Here is a 20562-nt window from a genome sequence, read left to right as displayed (position 1 = left end):
CTTTTGATACACATGGTGATAATGACAGTGGTGGCACTCATTTCTTTAAATATATATGGTGATACTGACAGTGGTGGCACTCATCGGTTTTGATACACATGGTGATACTGCCTATGGTGGCACGGATTGGCTTGGATACACATGGTGATAATGACAGTGGTGGCACTCATTGGCTTGGATAGACATGTTAATACTGACAGTGGTGTCACGGATTGGTTTGGATACACATGGTGATACTGACAGTGGTGGCCGGATTGGTTTGGATACACATGGTGATACTGCCGATTGTGGCATGGATTGGCCTGGATACAAATGGTGATACTGACAGTGGTGGCCCTCATTTCTTTAAATATATATGGTGATACTGACAGTTGTGGCACTCATTGGTTTGGATACAAATGGTGATACTGACAGTGGTGGCACTCATTGGCTTGGATAGACATGTTGATACTGACAGTGGTGGCACTCATTGGTTTGGATATACATGGTGATACTGACAGTGGTGTCACTCATTGCTTTGGATACACATGGTGATACTGACAGTGTTGGCACTCATTGATTTAGATATACATGGTGATACTGACCGTGGTGGCACTCATTGGTTTGGATACACATGCTGATACTGCCAGTGGTGGCACTCATTGGTTTGGATACACATGGTGATACTGCCAGTGGTGGCACTCATTGGTTGGGATACACATGGTGATACTGCCAGTGGTGGTACTCATTGCTTTGGATATACATGGTGATATAGACGGTGGTGGCACTCATTGGTTTGGATACACATGGTGATACTGCCAGTGGTGGCACTCATTGGTTTTGATATACATGGTGATACTGACAGTGGTGAAACTCATTGGTTTGGATACACATGGTGATACTGACAGTGGTGGCACCCATTGCTTTGGATACACATGGTGATACTGACAGTGGTTGCATTCCAAGTTTTTTACAGAAATTATTGTTGAGAACGAGGTAAAGTTTGGTTGATGTACAGAAGGTGGTTATCTGAAAAGTTTTAGCACTAAATACGCGTCATGAAATGCCATGAATAAACAGAACATAACATAATCCAATAAACTGATCGACATTAGTTTTTGACGTGTTTAAGGCACGTGGATCGGTAAGAAATTATAAACACGGAAGATGATTACGTAAGGTGTATGGTACATTATTAACTGAGCTGTATGGTACATGATTTACGTAGTTGTATGGTACCTTGTGTAGCAATTCTCGGACAAACTAAGGCTGCCCGCGTCAGATACGTACATAGAAACTAGTGTTACCAACAGAGACACACACAGGGAGAAAACTCATAGTAAAGACATTAAGGAACAAAGGAAATGTGACATAAGTGATCTTATAACATGGTAAAATGGGGTTAAAAGATGGAGGCACAGGAAGTGATGGAACAATAGGTGGTGATACTGGGAATAAGGAAACAAAGGATCACAGATGGAGATACATGGAATAAACAAGAGATGACAACACCGGAAATAAATACAAGAGGTTAGGGTTCCGAAAGGGAGCACTATTCGGAGAAGACACCAGAAATGGGTATACAACGAGCGATGGCACCGGAAGTCGAGGAAGAAGAGGAGATTAAGGTTAGTGTGAGAGTACTTGAGAAATAGGAGATAGTGCAAGGAATGTCTTAAGACGGATGATGGGACATGGCAGGATGGCACCTAAGTCGAGGAAGAAGAGGAGATTAAGGTTAGTGTGAGAGTACTTGAGAAATAGAATGAAAAATGTCAATCTTACAAGTGCGATAGAAAAATGCAGATACAAGGAATGTCTTAAGACATAGCGGTCACCTGGATGATGGGACATGGCAGTCACCTGGAGGATGGGAAATGGCGGTCACCTGGAGGATGGGACATGGCGGTCATCTGGGTGATGGGACATGGCGGTCGTCTGGCTGATGGGACATGGCGGTCATCTGGAGGATGGGACATGGCGGTCATCTGGAGGATTGGACATGGCGGTCACCTGGATGATGGGACATAGCTGTCACCTGGAGGATGGCACATGGCGGTCACCTGGCTGATGGGACATGGCGGTTACCTGGGTGATGGAACATGGCGGTGATCTGGAGGATTGGACGTGGCGGTAGCCTGGCTGATGGGATATGGTAGTTACCTGGAGGATGGGATTTGGCGGTCATCTGGCTGATCACTTTGACAACTGCCAAGTTCAACTTATGATAAAGGCAATAATGGGTATTTATCTCCCACCTTTATATAACCTCCCAGTAGGTATTTCGTGCGAAATTTTGTTGTTTGTACAAAACAAACTACAAAACTGATGAACCTCAGTAAGATTGCTACCGCCACGATTGCGTCATGCTCGCGCTCCTTGTGTCTGGAGAACTCACGAAAGTTGCGTATTACAAAATATGAACAGTTGGTCTGTCATTAAAATTCATTACAAGTGTTAAGCATTAAATAAAACTTAAATAAGTTTAACTTTGATTGGATAGAATAGAGAACACATGCCAGCAGGCGATTTAGCACGGGAGGACTTGGTTCTGATGTTACGCCACTCAATTTGCATTGATGGAAACATGGCGCGCTATAGTTGCCACGCGCTTGTTGCACTGACAACTTTCTTTACAAACTTTTTCTAAAGTTCAGAAACAAATTGATTTCAACTTCCATAAATTCATGAAGTCATTGTCGTTTATTAAGTTGTTCATGTCAATGAGTCTAATATGAAATTTTTATAACACCAGTTATCAAAGTGTGTCGCTTTAGTCATTAATACTGGTACAGATGCAGTTCCTTACCATATGTCCCAACATCACAAAACACTCAAACAGCGCAAAATATTAACATCTTGCATCATATTTCATTTCAATCATTTTTTTGTTATTGCATTTTATTTTTGATCATTATTAATATTCAAAAACTGTTCGGCCTATTGAAATCAGTAAGTGACGAGAAGCTAGTGAAGACGTTAGAGCGTGTGTTTGTGTGGTGCTGGAGAGGTATCCCCTATTTTTATTGTCCCAGACTGAGCGTCTGACGTGAAGCAGGCTCGTGTGCCTACTCTAGGCATTGCCAGCAGATGTACCAGTCTCACCGTGCATGCAAGCACGGCCAGGCAGCAGGATGCACTCGAGAAAAGCTCTTGGAAACTAGTTTTGTAGTCCGGAAACAATGATAGTAGCTCTTTTGGTGGAGGAGAACAAGAGGCGAGTAAACGGCGATGAGTGTGTCGCCACACGTGATAGCTGCGGAGTTTACCAGTCGGTCTCAGCAGTTCTATGACAGAGTCACACAACGTTGGCTGTATACATAAGCTGTGTCGATGCTGTTTTCGTCACTATGGTAAAACAAGCATTGTAGCTTTATCTTACCTCACAGCACGCGATCCAACAACAATACTCTTCTCTTTTCGCCGGCAGGTGAACGGTGCAGCCCTCCGCCTGTACGCGGTCGCCATTGATTAATGCCTTTAAAGCCCTGCCAATTAACTATACAATTTAATAGACATGAAAAGAAGTATTTCATTAAAGGCAAAATCCAACTCCAGCCCGGTACCAGGTGGAGCAGATAGTTGCCTCCGCTTTTGGAGACCTCACTCACCGTCTGCTACATCCATATCATCGTTTAACACCATATAAATTTTCATGCGGATTAAAAAATCATTCCATATTCTATTCATGTCCTTTATGATAGGTTGTAGCATCAATATGGGCTAATTTTACATCGCAATCGCCGTTTTAACAGTCTAGACCTATCGCGCGCAAAACTTTCTAAAAAGTTTTAAATCCGCCCGCCTCTAGCGTTTAGTGACGCATGCGCAATACACTCGAACAATACAGCATACAATACGAGCGCCATTTACTCACCTCTCAGCAGCGTGTAGAACACCGCAAGCACGAGGAGCCGCCGTGCTGTAGTTGCTTCCATCAAGTCGACGCTTCAACACGACTTTAGCGACACATTATCCTTTTGTCACTCAAGTACAACACAATACATAGATTTAAATCGATTCTTTCAAATATACACAATGACAACGTCAGCTTAGGTAGGTTAAACTCTCTGAAAAAACTCCAGACTCTAGATAGTTATAACGTAAGCGTATAGCTTGTGTGGTAGGAGTCGCGATGTAGCAGTCCCATACAAAGTTTATTAAATATTGTCACGTAGTCAGGTAACAGGTAACTGAATATTTGTTAATTTCACCAGACGATAAAATATTTTACTTAAAATTCATTCATGCACAAAAGATGTGTGGGTGTAACCTGTTTTATTGTCGTACTCTAAGTGAATGAACAGTGATGGCAACAAATACGTATATGATTATATATCATACCTGTGTTTACATGTAGGTGTGTACCTGTGTATATTGATAGCAATGTATTACCTCACTCGTAATACTAATAAAGCACAAATCATCGACAGTGTTAACGAACGCCCTCATGTATAATGTCTTGGGGTCCCGAAACCCGCATAGTAATAAGGCGGCACTTTTTATCCCACTAAATCACGATCGGCACGTGCAGGACTCGTGCGTAAAGTGAACATACCATGAGTGACCATACAGTCACAGAAAACCTTAAGACAGTAGCATGTGGAGTAGGAATTAAATTCTACTATATTAGGAAATTGTTTTCATTTGTCTGAAATTTGATACAAACTTTTATAGTTGTGCAATTTTTCAAAATCAGCATAACGCTATTACTTAAGTCAAGTCTGACAGTTTTCCACCGCATGCTGTACGCATAGCGCTGGCATCATTAAAATCTATTATAGTGTACCTCCATGACTGAAGAGTCAAACATCAGAGCGAGTCTGCCTCGTTCTCGAATAGATATAGAAGATGGATGGGATGACTACAGTATAACTAGCAATTGTAAATAGAACATAGAGACTAAACCAACTCTGGTGAATAAAACTAGGCATTATTTGACCCAGGCATTCCCGTATACAGTGAATAAATTAAAACCACGTGAAATGTAGTCCTGTACAGTGTTTCGCTCACTCGAGAAACCCACTCAAAAGTTGAACCGTTATCCTGACAAAAACTTACTCGGGTCGGTATCCACGTCCATTGTTATAAAGGTTACGAGAATGGCACTAATTCAGTCTTGACAGTTGTCAAGGATGTACTGAGAGGGAGACAATGGAATATCTAAAACTGGTATTCTCTTCCGAGTAAATCAAATGCGAATAACCGTTTGTTAATTCAAAATACATGTTTTATGTAGATATTTAGAATGGAGCTTAGTTCGAATTTTAGAATACAAATTTAATTGAAAAAAAAATAAACAGTACATTATTGTCAGTTTAATATCGTCCTATATACTTAGAAAAGATTACTGTTTTTTCGGAACGGCAGAATGACTATTATCGTTATTTCGCTCACTCGAAAGAAGGCCGATACAAATATAATCAGAGGAACGTCATGTATATTCATATTCTTATTTATTTCTTTCTGTTGAGGAAAGATCATGGTTAAAGCTACGAAAAAATGAAAAAGGCACATAACATCAACTACAAGAAAAGACCCATAACAGCAACCACAAGAAAAGGCACATAACAGCAGACACATAATAGCAACCACAAGACAGGATACATAACATCAACCATAAGAAAAGGCACATAACAGTAACTACAAGACAGGACACATAACAGCAACCACATGACAAGACACATAACAACAACCACATGACAAGACACATAACAGCAATAATAAGACAGGACACATAACAGCAACCACATGACAAGACACATAACAGCAACCACAAGACAAGACACATACCAGCAACCGCAAGACGAGGTACATAACAGTAACCACATAATAGCAACCACAAGACAGGATACATAACAGTAACCACATGACAAGACACATACCAGCAGATACATAATAGCAACCACAGGACAAGGCACTTAACTGCAACCACAAGACAAGGCACATAACAGCAACCACAAGACAAGGTACATAACAGTAACCACATAATAGCAACCACAAGACAGGACACATAACAGCAACAACAAGACAAGACAAATAACAGAAGACATATAATAGCAACCACAAGACAGGGCACATACCAGCAACTACAAGACAAGACACACAACAACAACAACAGGACAAGACACATAAAAGAAGACACATAATAGCAACCACAAGACAATACACATAACAGCAACCACAAGACAAGATACATACCTGCAGACATATAATAGCAACCACCAGACAAGAAACATAATAGTAACCACAGGACAAGACACATTCTAGTAACAAAAAGACAATTTACATAACCAACCACAAGACAGGATACATAACATCACCCACAAGACAAGACACATTACAGCAACCACAAGAACAGGTATATAACAGTAATCACAAGACACATAACAGCAACCAAAAGACAAGACACATAACAGCAACCACAGGACAAGACACATAACAGAAGACACATAATAGCAACCACAAGACAAGACACATAGCATACACAATCCTGAAAAATTACAGGAAGACACAAAACCGTGTGCGGGAAAACACAGTGTACAATTACAGGAATAAACACAATTACGTACTGTACTACAGGTATACACAGTGTACAATTACAGGAACAAACACAATTACGTACTGTACTACAGGTATACACAGTGTACAATTACAGGAACAAACACAATTACGTACTGTACTACAGGTATACACAGTGTACAATTACAGGAATAAACACAATTACGTACTGTACTACAGGTATACACAGTGTACAATTACAGGAATAGACACAATTACATACTGTACTACAGGTATACACAGTGTACAATTACAGGAATAGACACAATTACGTACTGTACTACAGGTATACACAGTGTACAATACAGGACACAATATACACAGTATACACAGTACAATTACAGAAAGACACAATAGACACAATTACACAGTACAATGTACACAATACAGGTATACACAGTGTACAATTACAGTAATAGACACAATTACGTTCTGTACTACAGGTATACACAGTGTACAATTACAGTAATAGACACAATTACGTACTGTACTACAGGTATACACAGTGTACAATTACAGGAATAGACACAATTACGTACTGTACTACAGGTATACACAGTGTACAATTACAGGAATAGACACAATTACGTACTGTACTACAGGTATACACAGTGTACAATTACAGGAATAGACACAATTACGTACTGTACTACAGGTATACACAGTGTACAATTACAGGAATAGACACAATTACGTACTGTACTACAGGTATACACAGTGTACAATTACAGGAATAGACACAATTACGTACTGTACTACAGGTATACACAGTGTACAATTACAGGAATAGACACAATTACGTACTGTACTACAGGTATACACAGTGTACAATTACAGGAACAAACACAATTACGTACTGTACTACAGGTATACACAGTGTACAATTACAGGAATAGACACAATTACGTACTGTACTACAGGTATACACAGTGTACAATTACAGGAATAGACACAATTACGTACTGTACTACAGGTATACACAGTGTACAATTACAGGAATAGACACAATTACGTACTGTACTACAGGTATACACAGTGTACAATTACAGGAATAGACACAATTACGTACTGTACAATATACAGTGTAAATACAGGAATAGACACAATTACGTACTGTACTACAGGTATACACAGTGTACAATTACAGGAATAGACACAATTACGTACTGTACTACAGGTATACACAGTGTACAATTACAGGAATAGACACAATTACGTACTGTACTACAGGTATACACAGTGTACAATTACAGGAATAGACACAATTACGTACTGTACTACAGGTATACACAGTGTACAATTACAGGAACAAACACAATTACATACTGTACTACAGGTATACACAGTGTACAATTACAGGAACAAACACAATTACGTACTGTACTACAGGTATACACAGTGTACAATTACAGGAACAAACACAATTACACACTGTACTACAGGTATTCACAGTGTACAATTACAGGAATAAACACACTTGCGTACTGTACTACAGGTATACACAGTGTACAATTACAGGAATAGACACAATTACGTACTGTACTACAGGTATACACAGTGTACAATTACAGGAACACACATTACGTACTGTACTACAGGTAACACAGTGTACAATTACAGGAATAAACACAATTACGTACTGGATACACAGTGTACAATTACAGGAATAAACACAATTACAGGGAATATACTGTACTACAGGTATACACAGTGTACTTACAGGAATAAACACAATTACACTGTACTACAGGTATACACAGTGTACAATTACAGGAATAAACACAATTACATACTGTACTACAGGTATACACAGTGTACGATTACAGGCATAGACATAATTACGTACTGTACTACAGGTATACACAGTGTACAATTACAGGAATAGACACAATTACGTACTGTACTACAGGTATACACAGTGTACAATTACAGGAACAAACACAATTACGTACTGTACTACAGGTATACACAGTGTACAATTACAGGGATAAAAAATGAGTCTATACAGGGAATGCTACTAAACACCACGTCTATACAGGGAATGCTACTAAACACCACGTCTATACAGGGAATGCTACTAAACACCACGTCTATACAGGGAATGCTACTAAACACCACGTCTATACAGGGAATGCTACTAAACACCACGTCTATACAGGGAATGCTACTAAACACACCACACCACGTCTATACAGGGAATGCTACTAAACACCACGTCTATACAGGGAATGCTACTAAACACCACGTCTATACAGGGAATGCTACTAAACACCACGTCTATACAGGGAATGCTACTAAACACCACGTCTATACAGGGAATGCTACTAAACACCAGGTCTATACCAGGGAATGCTACTAAACACCACGTCTATACAGGGAATGCTACTAAACACCACGTCTATACAGGGAATGCTACTAAACACCACGTCTATACAGGGAATGCTACTAAACACCAGGTCTATACAGGGAATGCTACTAAACACCACGTCTATACAGGGAATGTTACTAAACACAACGTCTATACAGGGAATGCTACTAAACACACCACATACAGGGAATCTATACAGGGAATGCTACTAAACACCACGGGAATGCTATACAGGGAATGAATGCTACTAAACACCACGTCTATACAGAATGCTAGTCTATACAGGGAATGCTACTAAACACTATACAGGGAATGCTACTAAACACCACGTCTATACAGGGAATGCTACTAAACACCAGGTCTATACAGGGAATGCTACTAAACACCACGTCTATACAGGGAATGCTACTAAACACCACGTCTATACAGGGAATGCTACTAAACACCACGTCTATACAGGGAATGCTACTAAACACCACGTCTATACAGGGAATGCTACTAAACACCACGTCTATACAGGGAATGCTACTAAACACCAGGTCTATACAGGGAATGCTACTAAACACCAGGTCTATACACGGAATACTACTCAGCTACAAGTCTTATCCCGGAATAATACTACTAAACTACAAGTCTAACCAGAGGAAAGCTACTAAACTACAAGTCTAACCACGGGATACTGCTAAACTACAAGTCTAACAACGGGATACTGCTAAACTACAAGTCTAACACGGATACTACTTAAACTACAAGTCTATACACCGGATAATACTAAACTACAAGTCTAACCTCGGGATGCTACTAAACTACAAGTCTAACCACGGGATACTACTAAACTACAAGTCTTACCACGGGATACTACTAAACTACAAGTATAACCACGGGATACTACTAAACTACAAATCTAACCACGGGATGCTACTAAACTACAAGTCTAACCACGGGATACTACTAAACTACAAGTCTAACCCCGGGATACTACTAAACTACAGGTCTAACCACGGGATACTACTAAACTACAAGTCTAACCACGGGATACTACTAAACTACAAGTTTTACCACGGGATACTACTGAACTACAAGCATAACCACGTGATATTACTAAACTACACGTCTAACCACGGGATACTACTAAACTACAAGTCTAACCACGGGATACTACTAAACTACAAGTCTAACCACGGGATACTACTAAACTACAAGTCTAACCACGGGATACTACTAAACTACAAGTCTTACCACGGGATACTACTAAACTACAAGTCTAACCACGGGATACTACTGAACTACAAGCATAACCACGTGATATTACTTAACTACAAGTCTAACCACGGGATACTACTAAACTACGCGTCTAACCACGGGATACTACTAAACTACAGGTCTAACCACGGGATACTACTAAACTACAAGTCTAACCACGGGATACTACTAAACTACAAGTCTAACCACGGGATACTACTAAACTACAAGTCTAACCACGGGATACTACTGAACTACATGTTTTACCACGGGATACTACTAAACTACAAGTTTTACCACGGGATACTACTGAACTACAAGTCTAACCACGGGATACTACTAAACTACAAGTCTAACCACGGGATACTACTAAACTACAAGTCTAACCACGGGATACTACTAAACTACAAGTCTAACCCCGGGATACTACTAAACTACACGTCTTACCACGGGATACTGCTAAACTACAGGTCTAACCACGGGATACTACTAAACTACAAGTCTAACCACGGGATGCTACTAAACACCACGTCTATACAGGGAATGCTACTAAACACCACGTCTATACAGGGAATGCTACTAAACACCACGTCTATACAGGGAATGCTACTTACGACCAGGTCTATAAAGGGAATGCTACTAAACACCACGTCTATACAGGGAATGCTACTAAACACCACGTCTATACAGGGAATGCTACTAAACACCAGGTCTATACAGGGAATGCTACTAAACACCACGTCTATACAGGGAATGCTACTAAACACCACGTCTATACAGGGAATGCTACTTAACACCACGTCTATACAGGGAATGCTACTAAATACCACGTCTATACAGGGAATGGTCATAAACACCACGTCTATACAGGGAATGCTACTTAACACCACGTCTATACAGGGAATGCTACTAAACACCAGGTCTATACAGGGAATGCTACTAAACACCACGTCTATACAGGGAATGCTACTAAACACCACGTCTATACAGGGATGCTACTAAACTACAAGTCTACTAAACTACAAGTCTTAACTACTATACTAACACAAGGGAATCTACTACAGGGAATACTACTACCACGGGATACTACCTACAAATCTAACCACGGGATACTACTAAACTACAAGTCTAACCAGAGGGAAGCTACTAAACTACAAGTCTAACCACGGGATACTACTAAACTACAAGTATAACCACGGGATACTACTAAACTACAAGTCTTACCACGGGATACTACTAAACTACAAGTCTAACCACGGGATACTACTAAACTACAAGTCTAACCACGGGATACTACTTAACTACAAGTATAACCACCGGATACTACTTAACTACAAATCTAACTACGGGAAGCTACTAAACTACAAGTCTTACCACGGGATACTACTAAACTACAAGTCTAACCACGGGATACTACTAAACTACAAGTATAATCACGGGATACTACTGAACTACAAGCATAACCACGGGATACTACTAAACTACAAGTCTAACCACGGGATACTACTAAACTACAAGTCTTACCACGGGATACTACTAAACTACAAGTCTAACCACAGGGAAACTACTAAACTACAAGTCTAACCACGGGATACTACTAAACTACAAGTCTAACCACGGGATACTACTAAACTACAAGTCTAACCACGGGATACTACTAAACTACAAGTATAACCACGGGATACTACTAAACTACAAGTATAACAACGGGATACTACTAAACTTCAAATCTAACCACGGGATACTACTGAACTACAAGTATAACAACGGGGTACTACTAAACTTCAAATCTAACTACGGGATACTACTAAACTACAAGTCTAACCACGGGATACTACTAAACTACAAGTCTTACCGCGTGATGCTACTAAACTACAAGTCTAACCACGGGATACTACTAAACTACAAGTTTTACCACGGGATACTACTGAACTACAAGTTTAACCACGGGATACTACTAAACTACAAGTCTTACCACGGGATACTACTAAACTACAAGTCTAACCACGGGATACTACTAAACTACAAGTTTTACCACGGGATACTACTGAACTTCAAGTCTAACCACGGGATACTACTGAACTACAAGTCTAACCACGGGATACTACTGAACTACAAGTCTGTCCGTGAATGGTTTTCAAATGCTTAATAATCATCGAGCGCTTTGTATTTTTTTTCTGAGTGACTTCAGATTGGCTTCAGCTATGGTTGACCACGGGAAGATAAGAATACATGGTAACAACAAAGGATTTAATCGCCTGGTCTCAAAGTCTTTACTTTAATTGACATGGTAATCACGGGTCTTTATCGACATGGTTACCACGGGAACACGGTCGTCTAGGTAACCACGAGATGTCTTTATCAAAATGGTAACAACGAAATGTCAATATCGACATGGGAACCACGGAATATCTTTATCGACATGGGAACCACGGAATATCTTTATCAACTAGGTAACCACGGAATATCTTTATCGACTAGGTAACCACGGAATATCTTTATCAACTAGGTAACCACGGAATATCTTTATCAACTAGATAACCACGGAATATCTTTATCGACTAGTTAACCACGGAATATCTTTATCGACGTGGTAACAACGGGATATCTTTATCGACTAGGTAACCACGGAATATCTTTATCGACGTAGTAACCACGGGATATCTTTATCGACTAGGTAACCACGGAATATCTTTATCGACATGGTAACCACGGGATGTCTTTACCAACATAGCAACCAAGGGACATCTTTTTCGACATGGTAACTATAGAATATCTATCGACAAGGTAACCACGGAATATCTTTATCGACATGATAACCACGGAATATCTTTATCGACATTGTAACCACTGGATGTCTTTATCGACATGGTAACCACGAAATATCTTTATCGACATGGTAACCACGGAACATCTTTATCGACTAGGTAACCACGGGATATCTTTATCGACTAGGTAACCACGGAATATCTTTATCGACATTGTAACCACGGGATAATTTTATCAACATGGTAACCACGAGATATCTTTATCGACATGGTAACCACGTTATGTCTTTATCAACATTGTAACCACGGAACATCCTTATCGACATGGTAACCACGGGATGCCTTTATTAGCATCAGTTATTATATAATATCTCCAAACTCTGGGTTGCCGAGAAATGTCTTCAAATGCCTTCAATATATGGGTTTCCGAGAAATGTCTTCATATGCCTTCCAAAATCTGGTTGATCGTGAAATGTTTTCAAATTCCTTCAATATCTGAGTTATCGTAAAATGTCTTCAAATACATTCAATATCACGGTTTCCGAGAAATGTCTTCAAATGCTTTCAAAAATCTTGGTTTCCGAGAAATGTCTTCATATGCCTTCAATATCATGGTTTCCGAGAAATGTCTTCAAATGCTTTCAAAAATCTTGGTTTCCGAGAAATGTCTTCATATGCCTTCAATATCTGGGTTACCGAGAAGTGTCTTCATATGCCTTCCAAAATCTGGGTTACCGAGAAATGTCTTCAAATTCCTTCAATACCTGGGTAACTTAGAAATGTCTTCAAATGTCTTCAATTTCTGGGTTACCGAGAAATATCTTCATATGCCTTCACTATCATGGTTACCGAGAAATGTCTTCAAATGTCTTCAATATCTGGGCTACCGTGAAATGTCTTGAAATGTCTTCAATATCTGGGTTACCGAGAAATGTCTTCAAATGCCTTCCAAATTCTGGGTTACCGGGAAATGTCTTCAAATTCCTTCAATATCTTGGTTTCCGAGAAATATCTTCAAATGCCTTCCAAATTCTGGGTTTCCGAGAAATGTCTTCAAATGTCTTCAATATCTGGGTTACCGAGAAATATCTTCATATGCCTTCAATATCTTGGTTACTGAGAAATGTCTTCAAATGTCTTCAATATCTTGGTTACCGAGAAATGTCTTCAAATGTCTTCAATATCTGTGTTACCGAGAAATGTCTTGAAATGCCTTCAAAAATCGGGGTTTCCAAGAAATGTCTTCATATGCCTTCCAAAATCTGGGTTACCGAGAAATGTCTTCAAATGTCTTTTAAAATATGAGTTACCGAGAAATGTCTTATAATGCCTTCAATATCTGAATTACCGAGAAATGTCTTCAAATGCCTTCAAAAATCTGGGTTACCGAGAAATGTCTTCAAATATCTTCCAAAATCTGTGCTACCGAGAAATGTCTTTAAATGCCTTACAAAATCTGGGTTACCGAGAAATGTCTTCATATGCCTTCATTATCTTGGTTACCGAGAAATGTCTTGAAATGCCTTCAATATCTGGGTTACCGAGAAATGTCTTCATATGCCTTCCAAAATCTGGGTTACCGAGAAATGTCTTCAATCTTCAATATCTTGGTTACTGAGAAATATCTTCAAATGTCTTCAATATCTGGGTTACCGAGAAATGTCTTCATATGTCTTCAATATCTGTGTTACCGAGAAATGTCTTCAAATGTCTTCCAAATTCTGGGTTACCGAGAAATGTCTTCATACGCCTTCAATATCTGTGTTACCAAGAAAAGTCTTCATGTGCCTTCAATATCTGGGTTACCGAGAAATGTCTTCAATCTTCAATATCTTGGTTACTGAGAAATGTCTTCAAATTCCTTCAATATCTTGGTTACCGAGAAATGTCTTAAAATGTCTTTAATATCTGGGTTACCGAGAAATGTCTTCAAATGTCTTCCAAAATCTGTGCTACCGAGTAATGTCTTGAAATGCCTTCCAAAATCGGGGTTTCCGAGAAATGTCTTTATATGCCTTCCAAAATCTGGGTTACCGAGAAATGTCTTCATATGCCTTCAATATCTGTGTTACCGAGAAATGTCTTCATATGCCTTCAATAGCTGGGTTACCGAGAAATGTCTTCAAATGTCTTAAAAAATCTGGGTTACCGAGAAATGTCTTCATATGCCTTCAATATCTGGGTTACCGAGAAATGTCTTCAAATGTCTTTTAAAATATGAGTTATCGAGAAATGTCTTGAAATGCCTTCAATATCGGGGTTACCGAGAAATGTATTCAAATGTCTACCAAAATCTGGATTACCGAGAAATGTCTACAAATGCCTTCAATATCTGGGTTACCGAGAAATGTCTTCGAATGTCTTCCAAAATCTGGGTTACCGGGAAATGTCTTCATATGCCTTCAATATCTGGGTTACCGAGAAATGTCTTCATATGCCTTCATTAACTTGGTTACCGAGAAATGTCTTGAAATGCCTTCAATATCTGGGTTACCGAGAAATGTCTTTAAATGCCTTGCAAATTCTGGGTTACCGGGAAATGTCTTCATATGCCTTCAATATCTGGGTTACCGGGAAATGTCTTCATATGCCTTCAATATCTGGGTTACCGAGAAATGTCTTCAACATCTGGTAACACTAATATATTTTAGATTTCCAATTTACTGAATGTCTCCAACTTTTGAGTTACCGTTGTATTTCTTACCTATGTTTCCCTATATAGAAGTAACGAATTTCTGTTTGTATGATAATTACGATATGTTTTTCTAACAGGAGTTCTGTAATTTGTGTTTTTAGGACTAAATCTGTTACATTTGAGCTCAATTAGTAAAGAATGGTAAAGCTTCTATTATATTTACAACTAGCTGCGAGAAATGTGTTACATGTATGTCACTGGGTTCTAATACTGCGTACTGTGTGATACAATTCTTTATCTAATGACGCTAATGCTTGTCCTCCATCTTATTATAATTTTTGCGAACGTAATCTAAATATATTACATACGAGACTCAGACATCAGTGCAGTTCTTTGAAAAGTGATTTGTTCCGTGTTAAGATTGTTGATAACCCATCGTGTGCTTGTGGACATTACTGTGAGGACGTTGGTCTTTTTTACAAGAATGTAGGCTTTATAATAGAGTAAGAATAACGCTTTTTCAAAGTATAAACATGTTGAATATAGATCAAGTGAATTTACATCTATTTTTATTTGGAAATGAAAATCTGTCCCTAACTACCAATACAGAAGTATTCAGACACGTGCAATTTTTTTTATCAAAGCCAGCAATAGATTTTAAGTAAAATGTACTAACTGTGAAATGTATTATGTATGCCTTGTTAATGTTATCATGTAAATATTATCATGTATTGTATTAGAGGAAAAGGCGGTCATAAGCTGAAATAACTTGTGTAAATCAAATACAATAGGTATGAAACTGTCTTGTCCGTGACCTTTGATTTACTCTGAATCTCTGGTCAGTGCGGAATGAACAGGATAGTTACAACCGGACAGTCAAATATTGTTTAATTATCCATTGAAATGAAAATTAACTTTTACGTCGTTTACAAGTTAAACAATTAACATAACCTCTGAAGAGCTTTTCCTACGACGCTGCTGAGTGAAATAAATGTACAACCCTGGCATTAGGGCAAACTGTAGAGAGCCAGTGACTATGTTATACTAGATGCTCCTATATATACACTTATTTTTATATACAAAGTGAAGATTTTTTTTTCATTGCTTTTAGTAGACCTCCTTCAGTAGGACAGCTTTTAATACATGTATGCTAAATTCAGGCAAATTCTTGTCAAGTTTTACAATGTTCTGAATGAATGTATAATAGATATTAAAAGTTGTATGTTTCTGTGTCATTACGATTTTAGATAAAATATTTGTTTATCTATTTATTCTTATTTATTTACTTATTTTTATTTATTTGTTTACTAATTTTTCCGTTGATTTTCAAGCAAAAATATGAGATAGATACTGTCTTTCAGTAACCACGTGCAAAAGTGGACAGCTTTCTGGTATTTTCTTAAAGCCACCACCTCTGTCTTGTAATTGCGACTTTATTTATTCATCTATTGCATTTTTCCCGGAATATTTATTGATAAGAAAATCGAAGATCAGTTCGGCGCCCATCTGGCCAGGAGTAGAAACAGCCTTACCTCACTATTAGTATTTAATACACAATACAGTTATACACGTATGATTCAAACAAATTTTATCGTTAACTGAAGATATGTGATTAGCCACTAGCTATAATAACTTATGATCACGTTCTCCTAACAGATACACAATTCATATGTATCACAATAGTTTATATTCAAATTCATATTTAATGTACAATTAATAACAAAGATATCGGCACACTTCCCTGATTGTAAACTGGATCAAAGTCTTTTGTTGAATTTTATGAAAGTGTTAACGGAATTAAATATATAAGTTCCATGTTAAGTTGTGAATGTCCGAAGTAGTAGGACGGACGTAATAGACTACCTGCTGTAGTATATCTATGTTAATGTAAGGTCTTAATTAAGTAGTTTCTACATTCTCTATAAATAAAAACGTTGAAGAAAATAACTGGTAATTTTTTCACGTCATTATGATATTTAATTGAATTAATTAGTGATTTTACTGATAAATCGATAAATATAACACAAGTAACGATTAAAAAAATCAATGATAATGTCAACTTAATTATCAACTTTACCCATGATAATTTTTCACTTATACTTAAATAGCTTATCATACATAGATATAGTTAGTGTGAAGACTGAAACTAAAAAAAATGTTTGAACTAAATTAGGAAAAGTCATTCTATCATCTTCTTATGACATTTAGATATTCGAGAATCTATTTTTATTGTAGTAATTCGTCATTTTAAAGTTAACTAAATCTGTTGCTCAGGAGTCATCAATTTTATACAAACTTGATGATCACATCTGGCAAAAAAAATCGAATGATTTCTCTTTCGTATCAAAAGAGACTATTTATTGTGTGTACCAAAATATTCCTCAGTATGTGTTTTATGTAGAAATGAGCCTGGTGAAAATGATTGTAGACATTTTATTTCTCGTTTTATAGTCTCATCAGATTAAAGATATCGCGAGTCTCGTGTCAGTGGTGAAGTTACTGTATCCAGTGTATGGGAGAGTAATGTAGTGTATGCGTGACTATATAAAAACGATACATTTAAAGTAACTCGGTGATTTAACGGTGAACACAGCCAATACTGTAGGATCAGATAGGACATCTCTGGCGTCTACTGTTGCTACAACGTCACAAACTCTGCTAATTTTATTATCTATGAATGCAATGAATTAAATATAGTCTTGTAACAAAACAAGACCACGATTGACTATAAATTTTATGTCTTTTTGAAGGTACCGAATTATTTGTTTAATGCACAAAAATTAACAAAGACTAGTGTGGTTTGCCCATCTGTTAATATTTGTCGGCGATGTCTTTGTAGGCTATCCAGTTTGGACTAAGTGTGATACCTAAATTTACTAGTGCTGTTATCTTTAAACAAACACGGCGTCAGTTGTTTTAACTGATCACACTGTACGACTCGTGTAACTCATTGACGGAGGTGTTTGTCAATTTTTCACAAGTTTACGTGAGGCGAGATTGCCGGCTTTAATCTTAAACAGACTAATCTCATCTTGACGGGTAAAGCAAGAGTAGGGACCCTTAGGTTAGAATCTAAAAATCACAACCCGTGTTTTCATAGTTCAATTTTCTCCTTTCTAGTGTAAACAGTAGCGCGTGCGCACGTGACCCGAAGCATTGAGACATGAATGCTGATTGGCTGGTTGGGATGTACTACCGCCCATTATTCAGGTGGTTCATTGTCATGTCAATGGAGAGTGAATAGAGTGTCGCGTGGCCAGACTTTGACTGACAGAGAGTATAAAAACGATACCCCGGGTCATGTAGTCACACTGACGTTCTATCCGGATACAACACACCACTACACAACGTTTACCGGTCAGTCGTCAACTTGTTCTTGACCGCAACACTTCTCGCTATGTCGTCCCTGCTTGTCTTGACGTCCACGGCTAATAACAACAGCTACGGAAGTCCAGCAGACTCCACTTTCTCGTCAATGTCTTCAGATAACGGGGAGATAGATCTGCAGCGTGATGAAATGGAGAGAAAAAATTCCAAAGAAAATCAAACTAATACATCCTCGTCGAAACGAAAACAGAAAGATAGTGACTCAGTGACTTCTACGCCTAAAAAGAAACGTTACAACAAACCACGACAGAGAGAACGGAGCCCGTCTCTTGTCGCTAAACTTAAAAAAACTCGCCGCTCCAAAGCTAATGACCGAGAGAGGAGCAGGATGCACGGCTTAAATGATGCCCTCGAAGTATTGCGAGAGGTTCTTCCAGCTTCAGATGGTGAAAACAAACTGACGAAGATCGAAACATTGAGGATGGCTTACAATTATATATGGGTATTATCTCAGGCCCTGGAAGGGGTGGCAAAACTTCCGGAAAATGGACTTGCTAAAGATGTAACTGGTGCTATTCACGTTAAAAGGGAATTAGACTTTAATACAAATAGTGTTTGCTCGTCGGACAGTGGTCAGCTTTCTCCTACTCCATCTCATATTCTGTCTCCAGCCACGGAGCCGGACTCCCAGGCAATCCAGCCTCCTCATCAGTCGCCTCAGTACGACCCTCGTGTCCCTCATCATCAAGCGTCCATCCAACACCAGCAACCCACGGCGGGCTACCATCACTTTAGAATAGCACCAACAGTGTCTACCCCAGGTGTCCAGTTTCAGCCTCTTCTTCCAGCGTCGGAACCCATGACGTCATACGTGTCCTGTTCCTCGCCTGTATCACAAGTGACTTCTCCACATCCCCGATCGGACGTGTGCCCAAACTTTGTGATTTCACAAACTCATCATTCCGACTGGAGTAGCGTGTACTCCGGATTTTCGGCCATGAAGGAGTGTGGCATGTTAAGGTCGGGTCTACACAGTCCGACGGAACATTCTGACACATCAGAAGGGTATGCTATTGAAATGTATTGAAACAGAACTTATAGTGATGTATAGAATATTGAAAAAACTCGTCAAAAGCTATGTGATATCGGTTTGTTAGTAAAACACTCTACATACAAGGAAACAAAATGACCATTGGTCAGTTGTGATAATGTTTGTGGTCATTTCACTAGTTGGAAGGACATTAGAATTATCCGCATTGTGCCTCAGATTTTTCACCATTGAAAACAAGTTAAGTATTGTTAACGCCTGTACATGTATAAATCTATGCAAATTTTTGAGCTAAATGTTTACGTATTTTTTTATCAACTGTTTAATTATTTCACTTGTCACGTAACTATGCAGAGAAAATTTCTTTATCGGGTGAACTTCTGCCACTGGTGTAAATCAAGTTAGTAAAATCTCACCCGTGAATCTAGCAAAGGTGTAAATTGTCATCATTTATTTATGTGACATCAATTCAATTAATGTATCACACCTTTATCATACCTACATTATCATCTGCCATAGTTCATCAGACTGCCAGTTCATCAGACTGCCGGGAAACATTCCATGAAATTAATTTATACCTGGATATATATATTTTTGTATGTATTAACGACGAACCAGTGCCGTTAAATACGAA

The 20562-nt window shown here is 38.6% G+C and overlaps 1 protein-coding gene across 1 annotated transcript; it reads left to right on the top strand.

Annotated features, from left to right (window-relative positions):
• The first annotated feature begins 1824 nt into the window (after window positions 1-1824).
• Window positions 1825-19967, top strand: LOC132551907 (neurogenic differentiation factor 4-like). The gene is made up of 2 exons (XM_060216050.1): window positions 1825-1987; window positions 18916-19967. Exons 1-2 carry the CDS (start codon window positions 1825-1827, stop codon window positions 19965-19967), a joined length of 1215 nt encoding a protein of 404 aa, XP_060072033.1.
• The last annotated feature ends 595 nt before the right edge of the window (window positions 19968-20562 follow it).

This window comes from Ylistrum balloti, unplaced genomic scaffold (genome assembly GCF_031769215.1).
Source record: "Ylistrum balloti isolate Yb309-2 unplaced genomic scaffold, AGI_CSIRO_Ybal_v1 Utg370226, whole genome shotgun sequence".
Classification (NCBI taxonomy): domain Eukaryota; kingdom Metazoa; phylum Mollusca; class Bivalvia; order Pectinida; family Pectinidae; genus Ylistrum; species Ylistrum balloti.
The sequence above is the reverse complement of the archived record's forward strand: the minus strand, read 5'-3'. Positions and strand labels throughout refer to the sequence as shown.